Source organism: Alexandromys fortis, unplaced genomic scaffold (assembly GCF_014885135.2).
Source record: "Alexandromys fortis isolate MF-2015 unplaced genomic scaffold, M_Fortis_MF-2015_v1.1 scaffold_15, whole genome shotgun sequence".
Classification (NCBI taxonomy): Eukaryota; Metazoa; Chordata; class Mammalia; order Rodentia; family Cricetidae; genus Alexandromys; species Alexandromys fortis.
Window position 1 is genome coordinate 4,621,024 of NW_026067911.1, and position 23,877 is coordinate 4,644,900.

The 23,877-nt window shown below is 41.2% G+C and overlaps 1 protein-coding gene across 1 annotated transcript in view; it reads left to right on the top strand.

The window, feature by feature from the left end:
- LOC126499314 (EGF-like and EMI domain-containing protein 1) overlaps positions 1–23,877 on the top strand; it is a 629,335-nt gene that overhangs the window by 467,234 nt on the left and 138,224 nt on the right. Inside the window, exon 6 of the mRNA XM_050138486.1 lies at positions 15,862–15,984. Coding sequence (XP_049994443.1) covers positions 15,862–15,984 — 123 coding nt within the window. The remainder of the gene's footprint in view (positions 1–15,861; positions 15,985–23,877) is intronic.

A 23,877-nucleotide genomic window follows, 5' to 3' on the forward strand; every position in this document is an offset into this window, starting at 1 on the left:
TATTTGCTGTTTTTTTTTTTTATTTTCTTAATCTTAGGCATTCTGACTTGGGTAAGAAGAAATCTCAGTCATTTTTATTTCTCTGATGGACAGCTGAGGAGAGAGTTCTCAGAAGAAAAAGTAAAAATGACTAAGACATATTTCAAACAAGGTATATGTTAATATTCACACATACACACCTGGCCCACCCCTTGGAACCTTGACAGAATGCATCACCTCACTGCGCATGCCCAATACGCAGGCAGTAGCCCCTCCCTTGAAAAGGAGAAACTCTTCCTGCTTTCTCTCTTCTTCCTTTTCCTCTTCTTCTGTCTTCCCTCTCCCCATTGCTCCCTCCCTCCCTCTTTTACTCTCTTACTCTCTGCCTCTGAACCTCTCTCCCTACTTTCTTTTCTTCCAATGAAGACCCTCTGCTGGCCCCCTCTCTCTCCTCTTGATCCTCCCCTAAAAAAAAAAAAAAAAACCCTGTCCATGCATGGCCTATCTGTCTTCTGTCTCTCCCCCACTGTGGGGCCCCTTAGCTATAATCTGGCAAGGTCCCTCTCATGCTGTTCCTAACCGTGTATCTAACTCTCCATCTCCTTCATTTGTCTTTATTTCCATGACTCACCCATTGAAATCTTGACCTCGTTCAGTTACTCCATCACCAATTCATCCCGTAGACATTCACTTAAATGCCACAGGTTCTAAGGCCATAGTTTTCCTTTAACAGAATTCAGATCTGTGTGCCATACTTTCTTTGAATGTCCTTTCGAAGTTATTAACTCATCTGTTGATTGATATAGATTCCCTCATGTGCTCAGTGTGTAATATTTGCGTGGTCCCCACTAGTCACTAATGCCATGTGGGAAGAGCTTCGTTAGTTTATGTTCATAACAATAATCCCATTATTTGACACACATATGGTTCTCTAAATTTCTGATAAATGAGAACCAATTGGATGATCTGTATATGGATACTAATCCAGACCACAGGAGCAGGACAGGATTACTGTCTACGGGATGAATTGGAAATCACTAGGTAAAGTTAGGGAAGGTTGGGTAAGAGAATGCAGATGGGATTGGAAGCACAGAACTGGCAGCAGAGGCACAGGTATGCAGGAGTTTATCCCCTTTTCTTTATTATTTTCAAAATCTCAGTATGATGCATTAGGAAGAAAATATGTGGAAGAATTTATAAGGACATTCCAATCATCCACAAAGGTTGAAGTAGCATGGTAGTGAAGACTAGGAAGAAATAGATTTGACATTTAATGGAAATAAGTCTGCTACAATGAGATTGAGAATTAGAATGTATGTAGGTGATGGTAACTGTCAAGGATGGATTCCCAAGGCCTATTCAGTCAATAAATGGTAGCTCGGAAATTCAGTTCCTTATTGTCTCATAATCTTTTTTCCATATCCTCAGATGCCTAGTATATATCCTCAACTCCCCACCTCACTGCCCATCAAATCATTTGTGTTCAAAACTGAGCTATTCCTTTAATATCGAAAGTTTTCTTATTGTGCTATTTCAGCGACTGCCATAACCATCCATCCAATCGCTCAAGGCAATTGACCTTAACTCACTCTCTTCCATCAAGTCCACTTAACAACTAAGTTACATTTATTTCTTTTTTAAGTCTATATTTTTATCAACCTACATCTTTCTATGAGTAATAGTAGCTTAGGTCAGCTCTTTGTTAATGTTCATAAGTATTTTGACACTAGTGATTGAAAACTCTGGATTCAGCTTTCCACTTCTCTATTCTTCCCTTTGCATTGCACGTTGTGTATGGAGTGAAGCCATTATCTCTAAGTGTGTCATAAAAAAACCCTCCACGTACCTCCAGGGTCAAGTTTCAGTACCATTTCTAACATAATCTTTTTCTACTTTAACACTAACTTTACACAGAATGAACTAATTGCATTTTTTATGAAAGTGCAAACTCTTCTGCTCTTAGCACAAAGTAACAAATCCTCTGTGAATTTTACTCCTTTGTATACTCTTAAATTTCTGAAAGGCCCTACTCAATGTCTTTCCTAAATTGTTGCATTTTTTCCTGAGATATTCAGCTTTTATTGCTTAGTGAATATTCTGACTAGGAAATGAGTAACCTTCTTTATAGAAATGTTGGGAAAGAGAAGGTTAAAAGTATCCTTAAAATTACCAGCATTAATTCTTTTACCATCAGCGTTCATAATTGTGGGGATCTGAGCACCAAGCTACTGCCATGGCTTGTAGTAACAAGAGACAAAGAAAGGACAGAGAAGAGAAGGAGCTGGGGTTGGATTTTAGGAGAATCATGGGCATGGGGTGAGAAGAAAGCTCTTCATGTAGGCAGCATGACCAGCCCTTGCACCACCATATACGTAGACTTTGTACAAATAGTCTGATAAATCCTTAGCCCTTGTTATACAAGATGAGTCAAGCTTAACACAAATACTCAAGTTCATTAAAATGTTATACACACACACACACACACACACACACACACACACACACAAACGAGGTTCTGTTCTGATACCCAGGATAGGCTCAAATTCATTATCTAGCCTGACTTGGCATCTAGCTCAAGATCTCTGTATCTATTTCCTGTCACTCATATGTGTGACACCAATTCTGTGCATCATAAGTCTAGATGAAAAATAATTTTTCTAATGAATAAGGAGTAAGTGCAAATCATATGCCCTTGATGAACCTCCGTGAGCCATCTTCATGAGCAGAAAGACAACACATCTTTTTAAACATAGATGCTGTGTTTGAACTGGTGGCTCCTTCCTGCTGACTCAATTTACAGCATGTGTATTTCAAGGAACTTTCCTTTATAAGCAACAGAATAATACATGTCAAGTGTTCAAAGAGCCAAAAGGGTCATTGAACCCTGAACTGAGCAGTTGGAGGTAGAGATGACTTTAGATTCTGTCTTAGTTAGGGTTTCTATTTCTGTGAACAGACATCATGACCAAGGCAACACTTACAAAATAAAACATTTAATTTGGGGCTTGCTTAGAGTTCTAGGGACATAGCTCATGGTCATCTTGCTGGGAACAAAAAGGCATGCTCAAAGAGTAGTTGAGAGCTTTACACCTTTATCTTTAGGCAACAAGCAGAGAGAAAGACACTGGGCCTAGTGTAGGGTTTTGGAGGCCTCAGAGTCCACTCCCAGTGACATCCCATTCCTACTCCAAAAATGCCACACTTCTTGATCCTTCCCAAACAGTTCTGCTAACTGGGGCCCAAGCATTCAATCACGTGCACCTATGGAGGCTACTCCCATTCAAACCACCACAGGCTCTGTCTCTGGTTCTGTCTAAGTCATTTAGTTTTGTCCCACCCACTGATTACATCTTTACCCTAGCCTGATTCATACAAAAGGGCTACTGAAAAAGTAGCTCATTTCTGTAAATTGAAACTTACCAAGCAGGAGAACATGTATGTAGCAGGATTTCTCACCTATACACTAAGCTTCATGCTGACAGTATCACACATGAAGTTATTCAGTTTTTTAATCTATTTTTTTTCATTTTATATATCAACCCCAGTCCCTTCTTTCCTTCTCCCATCCCCCTCCTCACCCCATTCCACCTCCATCCACTATTTAGAGGGGGTAAGGCTTTCCTTGGGGAGACAACAAAGTCTGAGATAACTACATTGAGACAAGACCAGGTCCCCCTTCCTCCCTGCATTAAAGCTAAACAAGGTATCCCAGTATTGGGAATGGTCTCCAAAAAGCCAGTTCATGCAGTAGGGATAAATCCTCATCCAACTGTCAGGGACCCCACAGAAAGATCAAGTCACAGTATTGTCACCTTTATTTAGAGGTTCTAGTTCTGTCCTATGCAGGTTCCCTGGAAGTCAGTCCATAATCCATGAGATCCTACTAGCTCAGGTAAACTGTCTCTGTGGTTTTCTCCATCATTATCTTGATCCTCCTTTCCTCATATGGTCCTCTGGACCATTTTCTCTCCTACCAGTCAGTTCCCACAGCAGCTTATAAATAATCACTCAATGATTTAACATTAATTAAAATTGCTTTCCCAATGGCTCAGGCTTCTTACTGGCTAGTTCTTACATTTAAATCAACCCATTTCTATTAATGTGTATCATCACTTGTCCCATGGCTTACTGGTAGTGCTTTGGCATCTCATTCCTCCAGAGGTTGCTGGTGTCTCCTTGACTTGGCTTTCTTTCTCCCAGTATTCAGTTTGGCTTTCTTGTCTAGCTATATTTTGCCTTGCCATGGGCCAAAGAAGCTTCTTTATTAACCAATGGTAATAAAACATATTCACAGCATACAGAGGGTAATCCCACATCATCTCCCCTCTTCTGTCTAATTAAGAAGGAATGTTTTTAACTTTAACATTGTAAAATTGCATGTAATAAAAATTAGAGATATAATATTTAGTCTATTTGTATTTGACGAAATTAAAGAAAATACTCTATCATCTATCCTATCTTAGTGACTGTAAAGTTTCATTTCTAATTTACTGTTTATCATAACTAAGGAAAACTATACTTATAACTAGTCACTCTCTCCACATTTACTCAGTATAGTTCTAGCTAGAGCAATAAGTTATTCTTTCGTAATGAGAGAGTCACTTGGATAACTGGATAGAATCCAGTGATGGTATCATACCAAAGAGGCTACCTGGATATAAGAGGGGAATCCTCAATCTTCCATAAACAATATGGCTTCTTTGAAACAACAGAGGTAAAGTCCTCCAAAGAAATTTCTGAAGGTTATATGAATGAGAGGAGAAAACTAGATGTCTACCAAGTAAGCAGATACTCAACATTACTGTAGGCATGGTATAAGATTGTTAATCAGCAAGTTTAGGAATTATTCTGTGCCCTGTCTTTTGTTACTGTTGTTGTTGTCATTCATTTTCAATCTGAACATATTTCTTCCATTTCCCTAACTCTGCCAGATTCTCTCCACTTTTTACCCACCCAAATTCAATTTTTCTCTCTGTGTTTATCTCTCTCTCTCTCTCACACACACACACACTTTCATTTGCTAAAAAAATCCAAACAAATAAGACAAAAAAATTGAAAACAACCAAAAACGCACACACACACACACACACACACACACACACACACACACACACACACAAAACATGGGAGTCCATTTTGCATATGCCTTGCAAACAAGTTGCTATGGTAGGTCTCAGGGTTTGTAGCTGGGTGATATTGAAGATTACTTTTCTCCTCCAGTAGCATGCAGGATACCTTCCAGTACCACAAATGCCAATCAGCAAGGGTGCAACTGATACTTAGTCACCAAATCCTTTTCCCCATGGTCAATGACCTAAGTAAGTGCTGTCTTCAGCTAGAGAGTCTTACCAACAAGTTGTAGAGAATACCCAACAGACTTGGCAACACTCCATGATGTCTGGTAGGGTCTATGGGACCCCTTTCTCAAGGGCTCAACAAGATATGCCCCTCTGCTGGCTCTGGAGGATTTACTTGCTATCCTAAGATGTCTATTTGGAGCATCGTCTCCCCATTAGGTGATGACTCCATTTGAATTTCTTTCATATATGTATAATTTAGGAAGTGTCAATGGGTAGTACATTCTCATATGTTTTTGTAAAGGCTTTCAGTGTTTGTTGTCCCTCCTCACAGTCCCTGCTGTACTCTGTCCTCCTATATCCATCCCTACTTAGTCCTCCTATTCTAGTTTCTCCTTCATTCCGTTATAACACTGTGCTATATTTCTCATCCCTTGTTCCCCTCCTTATCTAAACTCTGAAGGTATTCTAAATGAAATACATGTATCAAAAGTTGAGAAGTTAGCATCCACATATAAGATACAACAAGCACTATTAATCTTTTGGGGTCTGGGTTTCCCTCATTCAGATTTGTTTCTAACTCCATCCATTAGCCTGTGAATCTCATTTTTTTAACAGCTGAATTATATTCCATTGTATAGTGTATCATGGTTTCAGTAGACATCCCTCTGTTGATTGACATCTAGGCTATTTCCAATTTCTGGCTATTATGAACAGAGCAGAACATGAATGTACCAGGACTTTTCTTTTGGGCCACCAAACAGCTCCCAAATCATGTCCCAAGACTTCTTATTAGTTATGAATGATCAGCTTAGCTTAGACTCATTTTTTGTTAGCTTTTATAACTTAACCAGTTTGTCTTCATCTACATTTTTACCTCAGGTCTTTTTATCTTTCTTTCTCTGTGTCCTACTCTGTGTCTGCTGGCTGGTGGCTGTCTGACTGGCCTCCTACATCTCCCTCTCTATCTCTCTCATCCTCCCTTCTTGTTCTTTTCTGTTCTCTCCTCACTCCTCCTTTGCCTAGATTTCTCCTCTTACTTATTCTCTCTGCCCACAAGCCCTGTCTATCTCTCTCCCGCCTAGCTATTGACCATTCAGCTTTTTATTAAACCAACCAGGTGCCTTGGGCAGGAAGGTAAAATAGCAACACATCTTTTCATAAGTAAACAAATCCAGCAAAAATAAATGTAATACACATTTACAATTTAAAGTGATATTCCACAGCATAAGCAAATGTAACATATCTTTGACAAGCTAAAATAATATTCCACACACATGGATGACCAAATATCTCTCTATTAAGATGCAGAGTCCTTTGGATATGAGCCCAAAAGTACTCCCCTAGGTTTTTTTTGTTTGTTTGTTTGTTTTTCGAGACAGGGTTTCTCTGTAGCTTTGGTGCCCATCCCGGAACTAGCTCTTGTAGACAAGGCTGGCCTCGAACTCCCAGAGATCCACCTGCCTCTGCCTCCCAAGTGCTGGGATTAAAGGCATGCGCCACCACCGCCCAGCCCCCCTAGGTTTTTTTTAAGGTATTTGTGAATAAAATAAGGGAGTGTCTTGGCTGGAGAGTTGGCTTGTTGGGTAAAGGCCCTGCAGGTCAACCTCACCAAACTGCTTTTTGGTCTCTTGAATCTATATAATGGCAGAAGCAGAGAACCAGCTGCACGAGTTGTGCTTGACCACCACATGTATGTTGTAACATGTGCCCCTGCACATACACACCCTAATATTAAGAACTTTTTAAATCTCTTACAAGAGTGAAAAAAGGAAGCAGAGATAATGGGTCCAGTTCATCAAAATCCACAAGATGAATTATTCCAAACATCCATCCATTCACTGATTCATTCCTAGAATACTTACAGAGCATGTGCAACATAAAGTTGTCATGCTGGTTCAGCCTATCATACTCTAAAGATTTGCAAGCAAAAGTCCTTTTGCTACATGGAGTGGTCACCACTGACCAGCCTTGAGTCCAGCGGAGAACATGTCCTTCACCATCCACTCCCAACATCTCCAGAAAGCAGTCTGCAGAGCAAAGGTGACACTTCCTTCAGTTTAAATCAAAATCTGTATTTTTATTTTTATGTATGTGTCTGTGTGTCTGTGAGTGTATGGCATGTGTGAGGGGTGCTGGAGACCAGGTTCTCTGGAACCGGGGTTACATGCTATAGTAAGTCACCCAGTATGGGTGCTGGGAACCAAATTCCGGTCTCTGCAAGAGCTACAAGTGCTCTTCACTACTGAGCCCCAGCACTGCTTTTTTTTTTTTTTTCCTCTCAACTTTTGTTGATTCTCTGTGGTTTTCACATCATGCATCTTGATACCACTTAATTCCCCATGCTCTGGCTTCTTCCCTCTGCCCCGGCAAAGAAGAACAAAACAAAATTTAAAAGAAAAACTAAAAACCAACCAACCAAATACACAGAAGAAAGGAGAAGACTCTCACTGTGGAAGCTGCACAGTTTACCCTTCAGTCCATTCATCTTCATTGCTATGAGTCATTCATTGGTCTAGTTTGAGGCCGCTGGCTTCTGCCATACCCACTGATGGGTTCTCACAGCGGCTCCTCTTGGATATCTTGTTGTTGTCCTATGCCATGGAGATTCTGCTGTTATGGATCTATAGGTTTGTCTCCATCACATGTTCCAACAGTTTACAGGTGCGGCGAATGTTGGGGTGGGTCAAGTCATAGCCCTGGTTCTGGGCCTGGGTGGTAGCTGGGTGGGTCAGCCCACCAGGTTTCCCTCATGATCACCACCCAGCACTGCCTCAGCTGCTTGATCCAAAGCAGCCTGCAGCAAGGGGAGGGGCCAGTTCTATTGCTCTCAGGGTCCAGGTCCAGCCCACTCACCTTCACACCACCAGGGCCAGTTCCACTATTTTGTACAGGCAGGCAAGGTGCCAGGCACTCTCTTGGGACTGCTACAGACGGGATGGGGGATGGGTGGAGTCAGCTCTCCTGCTCTCGCACCCTAAGGTCTGGCTCACCACAGCCCCAACAACAGAGTCAGCTCTAGTGTTCTGTCCAGGTGGAGTGCTGGGTCCATCCATCCTTCTGTTTGCTGTAGTTAGTGAGGGGCAGGGCCAGCTCTCTTTCCTGCTGCAGGTGGCAAGTGAGAGAAGGAAGAGGGCAGTTTTCCCTCACCAGCCCCCACACTGCTTAGTTTCAATCAATAAGTTTCTGAGAATAGTATATTATGGGGCAAATGGAGGACTAATTTGTTTTACTTTGGTTCTTAGGTAAATGGTCACAAAATCTAAACAAAAAAGAAATGACACGGAACAGTTTCGCCTGTGCAGTGACAAAAGTGGGTCATTGTTCTCTCAGAGAGCTTTTATGTGCAAAGCACATTGGATAATAATGTGAATTCTTTTAAGCTGTTATGTTCTGTGACCATCTGGGGAAATAGTTTGGAGGGTAAATCCAGCAGAAAGGATATTAGAAGAAAAACAACAGACAGAGCTGATGGTTTTTGACAGTCTCTTACAGTATGCTATCCAGGGTCCATATCACAGTGATAATACTGAAAAAAAAATTTCTAATGACTTCATCATTGTTCCCAGCAGTATCCTGGAGTTTCAATTCTAAGGGCAAGGCTTTATGTAGGCATCCGATGTGAAGACAGAACTCGGAGAGTTTTGTGAGAAATTGTTTCTTCACATGAAGTACACTTGATAATAACATTTTAATGTAATATTGACATTTCTGGTTTTTAACTCTGTTGGGCAGAGTCTGGAGGGAGGGAAACTCACTTGTGGTAGCTGCAGCATGAGTGCCTGGCATCATGCCAGCTCAGCTCACATTCATCCTAAATCAGACACACTCCAGGAGGAAAGATCTAAGCTTCCTTTCTATTTTACAGGAGCAGATTGGTTTTGTGAGAAACAACACTGACATTTCCGTGATATTATTATCATAGGGGCTATTATGAACAGTTTTAGAAGTCAGTTCCTGTAGGTTTCATAGTGATAGAATACCTGTTAATTTTCATTATTATAGTATGTGTCTGTACATGTAAGTATACGTACATACACAAATCCACATGCCTGGAATTTTATTGGAGTACTAATTTAAATATTTGGATTGACTTAGTCAACTTGGTGAAGCTACTGTGTGATCGATTCAGACCTTCACACCAATGATGCTCCTGAAATGCAGTGCTGAGCAGGATTACCTGTGTGCTTGCACTTCTGGCACACTGCCAATCGCTTCCAGATCGCCTTGGGGCTAGTTGTATACCAGGATCTCAACTCAGAGCCCCAGAGCCAGAGAACCAGCATCCACCTTTAACAACATCGCTGGGTAATCAAAGCCTTAACTACACCGGATGATCCTGGCTCAGGCTGCACATTAGAACCACTTAGAGTGTGCTCTAACACTGTTTTCTTTCCCAGACAAAATAAGGAGACTGATTAGATCAGACTAAAGTTGGAACCTTAGCATCAGCATTTTTAAGTGCGTGCCAAGTGGCCCTAATATGCATGCAGGTTTGAGAACTACTGATTTAACAATGTTGGAACAGCCAGCAAAGTTACTGTTTTCTAAAAGAGGATAACAAAGGAAAAAGTCAAGCCAATATCTTAATGTTTGGTGGCCCTTCACAAATGATCGAATTTTTAACTTTTAATAAGTTCACTTGGCTGCTGTGTGAACACAGGTGGCTATGTTTCAACCTGCCCTAGACTATGTGGTAAATTAAGACAAGGAACACATTACTATCTAACTAAAGAAAGGGGGTTTGGGGTTTGTTTTTCAACCTTATCTCATGTTCAAACTGTTATTCCCCAGAAGGCCCCTGAGCGTAGCTCGCCTGGGGAACTACATTTCCCAGGAGCCCCTAGCGTTCCACGCAAAGGCTGCCCAGGTGCAGAACGTGGCATCTGACGCACGTGCGTGGGGAACCCTTTAAAAGGCTGGAAAGCCGTCTGTTCCTTCTCTTTTCCCCTTCTCTCCCGCACGGTACAATAAAGCCCGTGCTCCACGTGGGTTTTGTTGTGCGTTGCATCCTTTCGCGTCTGAAGAAGAGCAAGCAGAAGAAGCAGCAGAACAGAACATTGGTGCCGACAGGACATCGTCAAGATCATCGGACAATCAGCCATCTCAGAACGCCAGCGGACAAGACGTGACCAACAGGATGCCGTCAAAATAACCAGACACTCCCTGGACCCCTCAACGCCCAAAGTCAGCAGGAAGCAGTCATGAGAGACCGGGCTACACCCCTATTCCCTACCCATTAAGACTCTCAACCCCCCAGATTTTTAATAAATTAAAAAGGGTGGAAATGTTATTCCCCAGAAGGCCCCTGAGCGTAGCTCGCCTGGGGAACTACATTTTCCAGGAGCCCCTAGCGTTCCACGCAAAGGCTGCGCAGGTGCAGAACGTGGCATCTGACGCACGTGTGTGGGGAACCCTTTAAAAGGCTGGAAAGCCGTCTGTTCGTTCTCTTTTCCCCTTCCTCCTGCACAGTGCAATAAAGCTCGCGCTCCACGTGGGTTTTGTTGTGTGTTGCATCCTTTCGTGTCCGAAGAAGAGCAAGCAGAAGAAGCAGCAGAACAGAACACAACCCCTGATGTCTAGCCTGACAGATCTAAATGTATGCGTTGCATTTACTGCCACTCTGAATGGCAGTTCTCATTTTGCCCCTGCCGCTTACATCAAGCCTAACAGTTCCCCCTCTGGATTCTGTTGCTCTCTTCTCCTGTCCCACAGTCTCACCTCATGATCTTATGTTCTTAACTGCACTAGATAGACACAAAATGACCTGTCATTTGGTATCTACAGTGATGTCAAGAATTAGTCATCTGTTCTAGAATGACAGGCATGAACAAGTTAGAATGACACAATAAACCATAGCATGGTACACATGAAGCCCCTTATCACCCTGTTTTATGGATGAGGAAGCGGTCTCAAGGAACATCTGGAGGCATCACAATCCCTGACTTCAAACTCTACTACAGAACTACAGTACTGAAAACAGCTTGGTATTTACATAAGAACAAACAGGAGGACCAACGGAACCAAATAGAAGACACAGATGTTTATCCACAGACCTATGAACACCTGATTTTTGACAAAGAAGCAAAAAGTATAAAATGGAAAAAAGAAAGCATATTTTACAAATAGTGCTGGCATAACTGGACATCAACATGTAGAAGAATGAAAATAGATCCATATCTATCACCATGCATAAAACTCAGGTCCAAATGGATCAAAGACCTCAACCACACTGAACATCATAGAAGAAAAGTGGGAAGTACACTTGAATGCATTGGCATAGGAGACCACTTCCTAAATATAATCCTAGTAGCACAGACACTGAGAGAAATGGGACCTCCCGAAACTGAAAAGCTTCTGTAAAGAAAAGGACATGGTCAACAAGACAAAACGGCACCCTACAGAATGGGAAAAGATCTTCATCAACCTCATATTGGACAGAGGGCTGATCTCCAAAATATACAAAGAGCTCAAGATATTGGTCATCAAAAGAACAAATAATCCAATAAAAAATGAAGTACAGACCTAAACAGAGAACTTTCAAAAGAGGAATCTAAAATGGCTGAAAGATACTTAAGGAAATGCCCAACAACCTTAGCCATCAGAGAAATGCAGATCAAAACAACTCCGAGATTCCATCTTACACGTGTAAGAATGGCCAAGATCAAAAACATTAATGACAACTTATGATGGAGAGGAAGTAGGGTAAAGGGAACACTCCTGTATTGCTGGTGGGTGTGCAAATTGGTGCAGCCCCTTTGGATATCAATATTGTGATTTTTCATAAAATTAGAAAACAGCCTATCTCAAGACCCAGCAATACCACTTTGGGTATATACCCAAAGATGCTCAATCTTACCACAAGGATGTGTGCTCAAATATGTTCATAGAAGCATTGTCATATCCAGAACCTGGAAACAACTTAAATGCCCCTCGACTGAAGAATGGAAAAGGAAAATGTGGTACATTTACACAATGGGTACTACTACACAACAGAAAAAATATGACATCTCAAAATTTGCAGGCAAATGGAAGGATCTAGAAAACATCACATTGAGTGAGGTAACCCAGATCCAGAAAGACAAATATCATATGTACTCACTCATAAGTGGCTTTTAGACATAAAGCAAAGGAAACCAACCTACAATTCACAATCCCAGAGAACTTAGGCAACAATGAGGACCCTAAGAGAGACATACATAGACCTAATCTACATGGGAAGTAGAAAAAGCCAAGACCTCTTGAGTAAATTGGGGTCAGGAGGACCATGGGAGAGGGTAGAAGGGGAGCAGAGAAATATGTAGAGCTCACTAAAACCAATATAAAAGAAAACCTTAAAAGAAAAAAAGAATATTTTCCCCAAGACTATCTGACTATCTCACTCAAAGGACAGAGGCTATTTGATAGTGTGTGTGTGTGTGTGTGTGTGTGTGTGTGCATACATATAGACACCAGAGTGCACAGTTACAGGCTGACTAAGAATATAAATATTTCAAAGCTTTTGTAGAGAAAGTTCATTGTCAAGTCTGTACCATTATATCTTGGGAGCATAGTCAGTGACTGAAAAAAATAAAAGATTTATTACATCTTTGGTGAGAAAGTATTAAAACTTTCTGAGTAAGCCATGGGAGGGCAGTTATCAGGTAAACTTTATTTTAAAGTTACATTTTTATACACAAGTAGCATCTATGTGGCTTTCTCTCCTATAACAAACTTGAGCCCCAGAGATATGGTGAAACAAGTTTGCCTAGGGCCTGCAGAGATGGCTCAGCAGTTAAGAGCAGAGGACTGTGTTTCTGTTCCTAGCACCCACATGGAGGCTCACAGCCACCTGTAGCTCCAGTTCTAGGGGACGTGATGCTGTCTTCTGTGGGCACTGCATGCTCATGAGCCAGAGACATACATACAGGCAATACACACACAGACAATAAAATAAACAAAAGCTTTAAAAGAATTGTATAATGCCCTATGCCATCAAAGGAAGGCCCATTCTGTCATGGAATTCACCTGTCTGCCCACCTCAGAAGAAATAATTTATGCCTTTTTACGTATTTTAAGACCCTTTTCAGTTTATATATACACAAATAAAACATTGCTGTATGAGTCATGATAGTTGTAATGTCATTTATCATGTAAAGTATATTATGCTTGGGTTTTATTTATATGTACAAAATGGAAGACTTGGGAAGAATGTCTAATCTAGAGGTTGACAGTTAAGATTCAGAATTATATCTCAACTCTGAGAAATGCAGCTCCTCTCAGAGCCAGACGCCTCAGACAGAGACGCTATGCTCAGCTCTCCCGGGTAGACTCGACAGCTCTGCTCTCTGGAGCAGAGACGCCAGGCTCCCCTCTCCCAGGAAGCTCTGACCCAGGATGGACGGAGGCTAGAATCTTCCCAATAAGTGCACCTTGGGGTGCTTACACACATTACTAGAAATGGTCTAGTCCAGGTGCGAGAGTTAGCCGAGAAGAGGCTAGATAGAAATGGGCGAAGCAGTGTTTAAATGAATACAGTTTGTGTGTTGTTATTTCGGGCATGAGCTAGCAGGCGGCCGGGGTGCTGGGGACGCAGCCCTGCCGCACCTATTTCAACACAAAGACAAAAGATGAAAACATAACCTGTATAGATATTAAATCCCTGCACAAAGAATAGGCAACAAATAGAGAATTCTGATATAGCGTTATTTTATATGAAAAAGACCTACAGACTAGGTTACCACAGACTCAGAATGCAATAAAAATTCTCACATTTTGTCACACTAGTAATTCTTGTCACTGAAATAGAATTTACTTTCAGAATATTAGGACTTCATCCAAAATATTTTATTTTCCAAAAGATATGCCAATTTGTGGAAAATATACTGCCACTTTTATTTGAGAAAAGACAAAGTCAATGCCTGGCAAATGAAAACCCTTTTGCTACCTTTGGTCAAATATTCCTCACCAATCCTGGGGTTTTGACATGGAGATATGTAGAGATAGTCATTGTCATAGCTTTCTGTGTTCCTTCTGGGAAAATGAACTTTCCAATGAGTGACTCATACTTTAGCAAAGACTATTCACATCAAATATCTTTTCCAGAAGGTTTCAGTTTAAGGGCAATAATAGTCTAACCCCCTCCCTCCGAAATCCACACCCCAAGCCAGGAGATAGCTGTTACTCTGATGCTTTCAGAAGGCTGTTGCTCCCTTTCCTGCCTCCTCCCTGCCCTCTCCCTGCCCCCTCCCTGCCCTTCTTCCTGCCACCCTTTCCAACCCCTCCCTGCCCCCACTCGGCCCCCACTCTGCCTCCTCTCTGCCACCTCCCTGCCCCCTTCCTGCCCCCTTCCCTGCTCATTTCCCTGCCCCCTCCCTGCCTCCTCCCTGCCCCTTACTGCCCCCTGTCTGCAGCCTCCCTGCTCCCTTCTTTGCCTCCTTCCCTGCCCCCTCCCTGCCCTCTCCTTGCCTTCCTCCCTGCCCTCCTTCCTGCCACCCTCCCAAACCCCTCCCTGCCCCTCCCTGCTTCCTCTCTGCAGCCTCCCTGCTCCCTTCCCTACTCCCTTCTTTACCTCCCTCCATGCCCCCTTCCTGCCCCCATCCTTCTTTCTTCCCTCCCAGTTTTATAGCCTAGATTAACCTGGAATTTGGGTTTCTCTTGCCTTACAATCGAGACCTCTGGGATTACAGGCATTAGCTACCACTCTCACCCCTCATTTCCACCTGTACAAATCACCAAATAAGAAAGTTTAGAATCTTTTTTTTTAAACTCATAGACAACCTGAAACTTGTTGTCTTGTTATTTTAAATATGGACATAGTGATTGCTTGAGGCACAATAAAGTGTAAGTGCTGGGAAATGAAATTTCTTTTCAGCAAGAAATCAATATTATATTTGTGCATCTTGGTAGTATTTATTACTGATAATAAAAGGTAGGTAATTGTAAATTTTTCTTGACTGTTTTCCATTTTATTCTATAAGTTAATAACCAGTGTTTTATACAAACACACTGTTTTAGGTAACAGCCACTTGAACAAGAAAGCTAAATTAGTGGGAAGCAATGTACTGATGTTTTTCTGAGAACGTTAAGCCATGGTTTCATTTGAGTCATCTGTCTTTGCTCCGATGTCTACTGTAGCACGTGAGAAGGAGACTCAAGGTCTTAACTCCATTACTGGCTTTATTCAGCGCTGTCAGGCCAAGAAGAGGTGTTTATCCACTAGTGTGTGCTTCTCCAGAGAGACAGGCTCATTGTAATTCTCTCAGCTTTCCTTCCCCAAAGAAATATCTTTATCTCGGATCTGTCTAATTAGCCAATGCACGAGGAACAGAAAATCGTGAGACAGTCACAATGCTCATGGTTGCTGCTCTAAAATAAAAGAAGCAACAACAACAACAACAACAAATCCTCAATAACATTTCTGTCTTTATTTCGTGGTTTACAATGTGGAGCAAAATGGATCAAACAAGCATAGATTTGTGGTAACAGAGATGGTGCTTTTGTACAATATCACACATACTGTGAACCAAAGAAATATTTGTACCACTTCTCCAACGTTGACATTGGAGTGACATTGTAATCCTGGCCATCTGTCTTCCTCCTCTAGACATCGATGAGTGTGCGGTGGTGAACGGAGGCTGCCAGCAGCGCTGTATTAACACTCTGGGCACCTTCCACTGCGTGTGTGATACAGGGTACAGACGCCATGCTGACGAACGCACCTGCATAAGTGAGTAAATATTAGAGCCAGCTTGAAGCCATTTTCAACGAAAATCGACCTGCCCATGCGAGGGGCAGAGGAGAAAGATTTTTCTATTATAAAAAATATCTATAGAAGCTGGTGGCATTCGAGTTCAGTTCTACCTTCTAGAATACAAAAGGCATTTTGCTATTAAAAGATAGACAAAGATGGAGAAAGAAGTGCAGAGATTAAGATGTATAAGCATAAGTTGATACTCCACATATGTGGTTATTTCTATACTGTATAATTTTGGGCATATTTGGTAGAGTATAAATTTGTTATTTATTACTTATACAAACAAGTATGACACCAACCTAAAATGATGGGGTAACTTAAACCATGATAATTACTAGGTACGGTGATCTCATGTAGAACTGTAGTCAGAAATGAATTCAAGACTAAAACTCAGACATCAACAAAATTATAATAGGTTATATTCCAAAGAACTTAAAGTTACCCAAGTGCACTTAAGACTACACATATTTAATATAGGTTACAGCATATTCATTCTGCCACAAAATGCTCTAAAATGTAATTTTGGAGCAGTAAAATGATCATTTATCTATTCATGTACATGATTTCAAGATTATGGATTTCCTGAAATAAGTAAATGCTACTTTTGGAAATGAAAAGAAAGAAATAGAGTTTTAAGAATGCTTTTCCTCATAAGACTATCAAGATTCCTTGTTTTCTCTGAAATAGTCTAAATAAAAGTGTTTTATTTTTCAGCGAGTTATGATTTTCTCCTGACATAATGATACATTCCGCCTTTATCTCAGTTCCCTGTTTAAAGTCATTATTATATTAACAACTTAGCACCTGGTATAGGACAGTTTCATTACTTTGTTTATATAAATTTTATTAACCATTCTTTCCTTACCTAACTGTTGTTAGTAGCTTACAAAGTATTTTACAATGTGAAGGAGCGTGGGCGCACATACGCCTTCTGCCCTTCCTATCAGGTGTGAGAGGAGATCAGCAAGCAGACAAGGATGCTCTAGTCATGATCTGCTCTTGATGGGAGCAAGCAGGCTGTGAATGTGAGAAAGAACGGACAGAGAGGGGCAAGAGGGAAGAGAGGTCCCTTTTCAAAGTCAGATGAAGGCAAAAATAGAAGGCAGACCCTAATAGCTAGGAAGTCGAATCAACATGGTGGTGGTCGCGAAAAGCTCTTGGGGCAGGTCAGTGACCCCAGCAGATTTATTCAATGGAAACATCCTCTTGTTTTTGCAAGATCAATGGCATTTCCATCCCTAGGTCATGTGCTACTAGCATCCCCTCAAACTGCTGCCCAATCCACAGCTGTGCAGGAGCAGCAGGGGCTGATGTATGCAAATGAGATATTTGTTGGGAAAGGACAAACTTAAGCCAGTGAAAGTTTTCTCTAAAGTAAAATCATTTTTGAAGTAATGGTTTATATGAGTCAGTAATACTGGGTCTTTGTGGAAAGGCAAAATAAACAGCAAGCGGAACTAACTTTTGTCTGGGTGTAAAATTAGTTTTCTAAACTCTTAGCAATCAGTAGCTGCTCCAACTAGCCGCTCTTCTCCCCTTTGCCATCATTGTTATTGTGTTAATGACATTGGGCAAAATTGAGCTTCATTGGATTGGGATATTTTGGTTTACCCCAGCTATTTCTTGTCCTTAGGAGCCACATCTAACTGCCTATACATGAGACTGCTTTGACAGCAACTTAGCCTCTGCTCTGTATGTGGGTCAGGGGACAACCTCTGGCACTGTCCTCACAAACTCTCTTCATTGCCTTTGAGGCAGATGCTCTCGTTGGCCGAGAGTCACCAACTAGCCCCAATGAGTCCCAGGGGTTAGCCTGTCTCTTCAGCAGCCCAGATGTGAAGTGCAAGTATGCACCACCATGCCACACATTTCTAAATGTGTCCTGGGCATTTAACTCCGGTTCTCATCTTTGTGAGGCAAGCATTTTAGTGACTGCGCTATAACCCTGTCTTCTGGCCTTCACAATCACATATATACAAATGCACATGTAAAATTGTATATGCATGTGCACACATGGTTCGTTGTAGTCAGAGACTGCTTGTTTGTTTCCCGTCTGCCCGGTCACGAAATAATCACACTGGAATTATATTAATTGCAACACTGCTTGGCCAATAGCTCTGGCGTATTCCTAGCTAGCTCGTACATCTTAAAGTAACCATTTCTATTAATCCATGTATTACCATGTGGTTGTGGTCTACTAGTAAGGTTCCATCCAGTGCCAGGCATCTGTCTCCTGAGGCAGCTACATGATGACTTTTTGACTCTGCCTACTCTCTCCTCCTCTATCTGCTTGGAATTCCCGCCTTGCCCTATTCTGAGCTGCAATAGGCTTAAAGCAGCTTCTTTTTTTAATTTTTTATTTATTTATTAAAGATTTCTGACTCTTCCCCGCCACCGCCTCCCATTTCCCTCCCCTTTCCCCAATCAAGTCCCCCTCCCTTGTTAGCCCAAAGAGCAATCAAGTTTCCCTGCCCTGTGGGAAGTCCAAGGACCACCCACCTCCATCCAGGTCTAGTAAGGTGAGCATCCAAACTGCCTAGGCTCCCACAAAGCCACTTCGTGCAGTAGGATCAAAAACCCATTGCCAATGTTCTTGAGTTCTCAGTAGTCCTCATTGTCCACTATGTTCAGCGAGTCCAGTTTTATCCCAGGCTTTTTCAGATCCAGGCCAGCTGGCCTTGGTGAGTTCCCGATAGAACATCCCATTGTCTCAGTGTGTGGGTGCACCACTCGCGGTCCTGAGTTCCTTGCTCGTGCTCTCTCTCCTTCTGCTCCTGATTTGGACATGAGATTTCTGTTGGTGCTCCTATGTGGGTCTCTGGCAGCTTCTTTATTAACCAGTGGCATTCACAGCATACAGAGGGAGTCCCACATCAGTCGCTGATGTCCTTAAGCAGCACATTTCTCATATCGTATCACCTTGCACCTTTCTGAAGGCAGCATCAGGTACTCTACTGGGGAGAAGCACTCTCCATGAGGGCATCACAGCAAATGAAGTCATTGTTGAGTAGTAGAGCCTAGACACAGCATGGTGAAACCAACAGGAGTGGGGTCCAGACACTCGCATAATGAATAAGATGAGTTGGGAAAAAATGAAAAGCAGAGACTACGTTTTAGCAAGCTTAAACAGAGCAGCAGTATCCGTGCTTACATGAGTTTGTGTGCCAGGTCTTATCTATGCAGACTCAGGACTGTAGCTCACGTGGGAACGTGAGCTGCAGGAAGTCCCAACATCTCCACATCCTGTTTCCCTGACGAAGAAATGGATAAATCACTCTTAGAATGACTTCAGCACTATCATGTTAATATTTTACAGAGTTCACAAAATTATGAACTCATTATAAGCTATCTGCTGAGAAAAAATCTCTACTGGATTGTGCATATCTACAACCCTTCTTTATAACTCTTATTTTATTTAAAAATAGTTAAGAAACATGGACTTTTACAAGCGCAAGCAGGAGAATAAAATGTTAGAACTTTATGATTAGTTTAATAATAATAAAAAAACCAGTGGGTACTTAAATGATTTGATTATATATGCATACTTAGGTGCTCTTTTGAAAACAGTTTTCCATATATCATTGAGCTGTATTTAGGAAGAATTTGAGGAGTGATGGAGCCCATTTTCCTATCTCAAAGATAAAAAGTTTCAGAGCCAAAGATGTCAAAAGACTTTCATGGAGTAAGAAAAGAGTTTTCTGAAAAATCTACTTAAGTTCACTTCGGATGTTTTCTTTAAATTTCTGATAAATGCAAATGAAGCATAGCTCACAAAGACACTGCTAAATCTAACTCATGGCCCATATTAGGAAATAAAACTTTCACCACAGCTATTGATAACATAAGTCAACATGATGTCATCAGCCTGGACGGAAGTGCCTGTGTGCCACCTCCCTCTGCAGTTCTGTGATAGGCTCCGCAAGAGCTTGACACTTCCATTCTCTGTCACCCTTTCTCTCTCTGGACTGCACTTTCCTCTGAACGTAGGACATAGCTGAGCCCCAAGTCTGTCTTTCAAAGCTCATTTTATTAAGGTTTCTCTGTGATACTAGCTAATGACATTCTCCCCAATGTCATGGTGTTCATGCTTTTTAAGTGTAAAGCATAGCACACATGTTTTGTTAGCTATAAATATGTATATATCCTATTTATTCTTATCTACATATTCTTATATGTGTATACAAGAAGCTGGCCTTTGTGGCCAGACAAAAGTCAATGATAACGTCCTGTTAAATACAAGGCATGTTGTTCGCATTTTCTTTTAGGCTCCTGACACTGTTGGTCACTATTTTTTTTTTCTAAATCTCCCATTGGCTTCTTGGCAGTGCACTGTCCACACTCAGTGGCTGCATTGCTGGGCTGTTTTGGTTAGCGCAGTTCTGACGTTCCATATCTAGCACCCTTCTCTCTCTCTCTCTCTCTCTCTCTCTCTCTCTCTCTCTCTCTCTCTCTCTCTCTCTCTCTCTCTCTCTCTCTCTCTTTTCTTCCCTTCCTCCCTCCCTCCCTCCCTTCCTATCTCTTTCTTTCTTTTCTTAGTTCACCCAAAGAATTTGCTTCCTAGGGAAAGATATGAACTTGTTCCAGAGCTCTAAGCCTTGGGACTTTGGCAATGTCCTCTGTTATAAAATATAGCATCTCTGTGTACTTTTCAGTTGGCTATTGTCTTATTATTGACATATATATTAGAACCTAAATAATGGTAATAGGAAATGACAGCGACCATTTCCAGTCATTGTTTTTGAATGGCTAGGGAACAGAGACTAATGAAAATCACCTAAACTTTTAGTATTTGGTTATATAATTCACATTTTTAGTAACTTCTAAAGCTTATATACAATAAGTTGGCATACCACTTAAATTGTCTTGAATTTCCATTGTTAATACCAGCCTCAGAAAAATGTTCATCTCAGCTATCCGTTTATAAGCATATCTGTCCTCTGGTGTGTTTGTTGAAGTCAGTCTTCTCAGAGAGATGAGATAATTAAACCACTGAAAACTTAAATGCTTTCCCTCCTTTGCACCTTCTGCACGTAAGATGATTCCTATTTCCCCGAGAAATAAACAAATGCAGTCACAGATGTCCACAATGAAAGGCCTCAGAAAAAGGAGGCTTTTAATTTTTTCAGTCTTTAGAACAGTCATGGCTCCATGCTACTTACTTGGAAAAAGTCAGAAAGTGTCTTTATTTATTATCTCCTCTTTGGTCCCATTAAATGAAGAAAAGAGTAACAGTCCTCTACTGTACAATTTTATGTGGCTATCACATTGTCATACTTCAGTTACATATATTTAAATGTCACTGTTGTATTTTAATAAATTACAAATACGAAGACATTGGGCAACAAGGATGATCTAGATGCACAGCTAAGAAGCTTCGAAGTGGTACCCTTAGTGAATCTCTGAGCTTAAACATCCTTGCATGAGCCATTTATGAGCTCTGTCTTTTAAGATAATGCTGAATTTAAAACCTTGAAAATGAGAAAACCATTAGATGTGCCGGCCTTCGCACAATGGGCTTCTTTGTTTCCTCTGTGCTCTGATGGTGTCTGGGTTTCATTGCATGTGAGGAGGAGGAGCTTCTAAGAAATGCAGAGAGACTGACTGCCTTCATACTGGAGAAGGAGGTTAAAGACTTCATTGTAACTACCTTTCAATTAACTGCATTATTTATGAAGAGAAATTAGAAACAGAATTCATTTAGGATGACAGCTGATGTGTTGAGCGGGTCTATGTCAGGTTAGAAAAGTTGTTTAGTTTGTCAGATTGATGGCATTTCTCCGTCATTACCAAATTCATCAGCCTTGCAATATTAAGCACTTTAGTGTGGTGGGCGCTAAATTTAGTCCTTGAAAGTTGAATTTGAGAAGTACTTCCCTTCTGCCTCTTCATAGCCATTGTGTGGCCTTTGAAGAAGATTAAGAATTCATCAAGTTTTAATCCAATGTTGAGTTTTAGGATCAATTCAACATTTGTCCACTCAAATATCAGGAACACACTGAGATCTTTTCTAGATATTTTTTTTCTCTGCACTTTTTTCTCAGACTTGAAACTACGGAAGTGAAGCCTGGCAGTTTTGAGGGACTGAGGTCTCGGTTCTGGCTACACCATAGGAAAGCTGAGGGGTCTCAATGCACTTCTTTTGTCCCTCTCATTTTCAGAATCTGTTTCATCTCCATTTTTCCCTCTCTATCTCTAATCCTATCAGGACAACAACTCACAAAATCAATATTATGCATTGCTCATGAGCATGTCCATCATAAAGGAAAATATCATTACCTCCTCCCACTTCCGCAAAAAATAGATGCGGCTAGGCTGTGGTGGCTCACGCCTTTAATCTTAACACTCAGCAGGCAGAGGCAGGTCTACAAGAGCTAGTTCCAGGACAGGAGCCAAAGCTACACGGAGAAACCCTGCCTCAAAAACAAAACAAAACAAAACAAAAAAAAAAAAAAAAAACAGAAAACAAAACAAAAAAAAAAGAGGAAATTAAGAGTGATGCCTGTAGAGTATGGAGGAGACCTAGTATGGGTTCTGGGGCTAAAGTGTAAATAAGAAAGGTTCTTTGAGGACCATGGAGTGATGATCTCCAGTTTCTGTGCCTATGGTTAGGACAGGCAGATCACACACCCACATGCACACACACGGAACATATGTACACACTTTCTTACATGGACATAAAAGCCTAATAGTGAAATGTTCACATGGTGGTCTCCACAGATGGCATTTCTCCTTCGTCTCTAAAGAAAAGTTGTCTTCACATAACGTATTTTTATGGCATTTTCTTCTACTTATAAAATATTTATTATATACAATATCAAATTTAAAAACCCAACATAAAGAGCGATTTTTCCTGTGTTACCTAGCTGACTTTCTAGTTCATGGTATAACAGCCGAGAATAAGATGAACTTTAAAATGAAGACATTAAGTTCATAGCTCGCACACAACAGATCCCCAGTAAATCGTGGCTCAGACCAATGATTTTGAGCTGTTATGCATCTACTCCATCATTTCCCGACGGAGCACTTATCCAAAGTAGAAGTGCTGAGCATGAGGGAGTTTTAATTGTGTATAACTGAAAGTGTAGCATGTTAACTTTACGCTCTTCATTTACGAATGTGTATTACGACCCTCGGGATTTGAGAGGGAGGTAATCTGGGAAGAAAACATACAGGGAAAGTATCTGTCCCCTCTTTGTAGGCTAAGAACAGTAACTTTCCTACAGTGATATATATAGACTATGTGAGCTGATCTAGTTACTTCATATGAATAGCTCAGTTTAGCAGCATGGAGCCCATGAGAAAAAGTAATAAATCTTGTTTCATCACTTACCAGGTAAAATCCTAAGTGGATATGTAACAGCGAGAGGCACTCAGAAATTATTAGCTGGCACCTTTTTTTTGGTCATAGCCATAGGACCAAATACAATAACAGGTGGTCAGTCCTTGTAAATCTAAATTTTGATGAGCCATGACAATGGATGAGTGCTTGTAGATACTAGATTATGGCGGAATTTGAAAACTCAAATTTAACATCACAGGAAAAGAAGCTCAGTTACTGATTTTGTACACCTTACCCACAATTCTAGTGCAATACTGTTGGTGGTGAATGACAGAATTCAGTGTTGTTGGTTTGGTTTGGTTTCAGAACAAATCGAATTCTTAGCTGAGGGCCCTTCATAGTTTGATCACACCTAGAAATCTGGGGATTTATCCTAGGACCTGGCCCTTTGCTCAGGGGCAAACTCGCTCTCTGCTGTTTTCCTGATGAAACTCCACCACTGGGTTTATTCCATCCTGCCTCTCCTCCTTCTTCATCTTCCTTTTATTAAAATTACATTTGCTTTCTCTTTCATAGCATATCCTGAT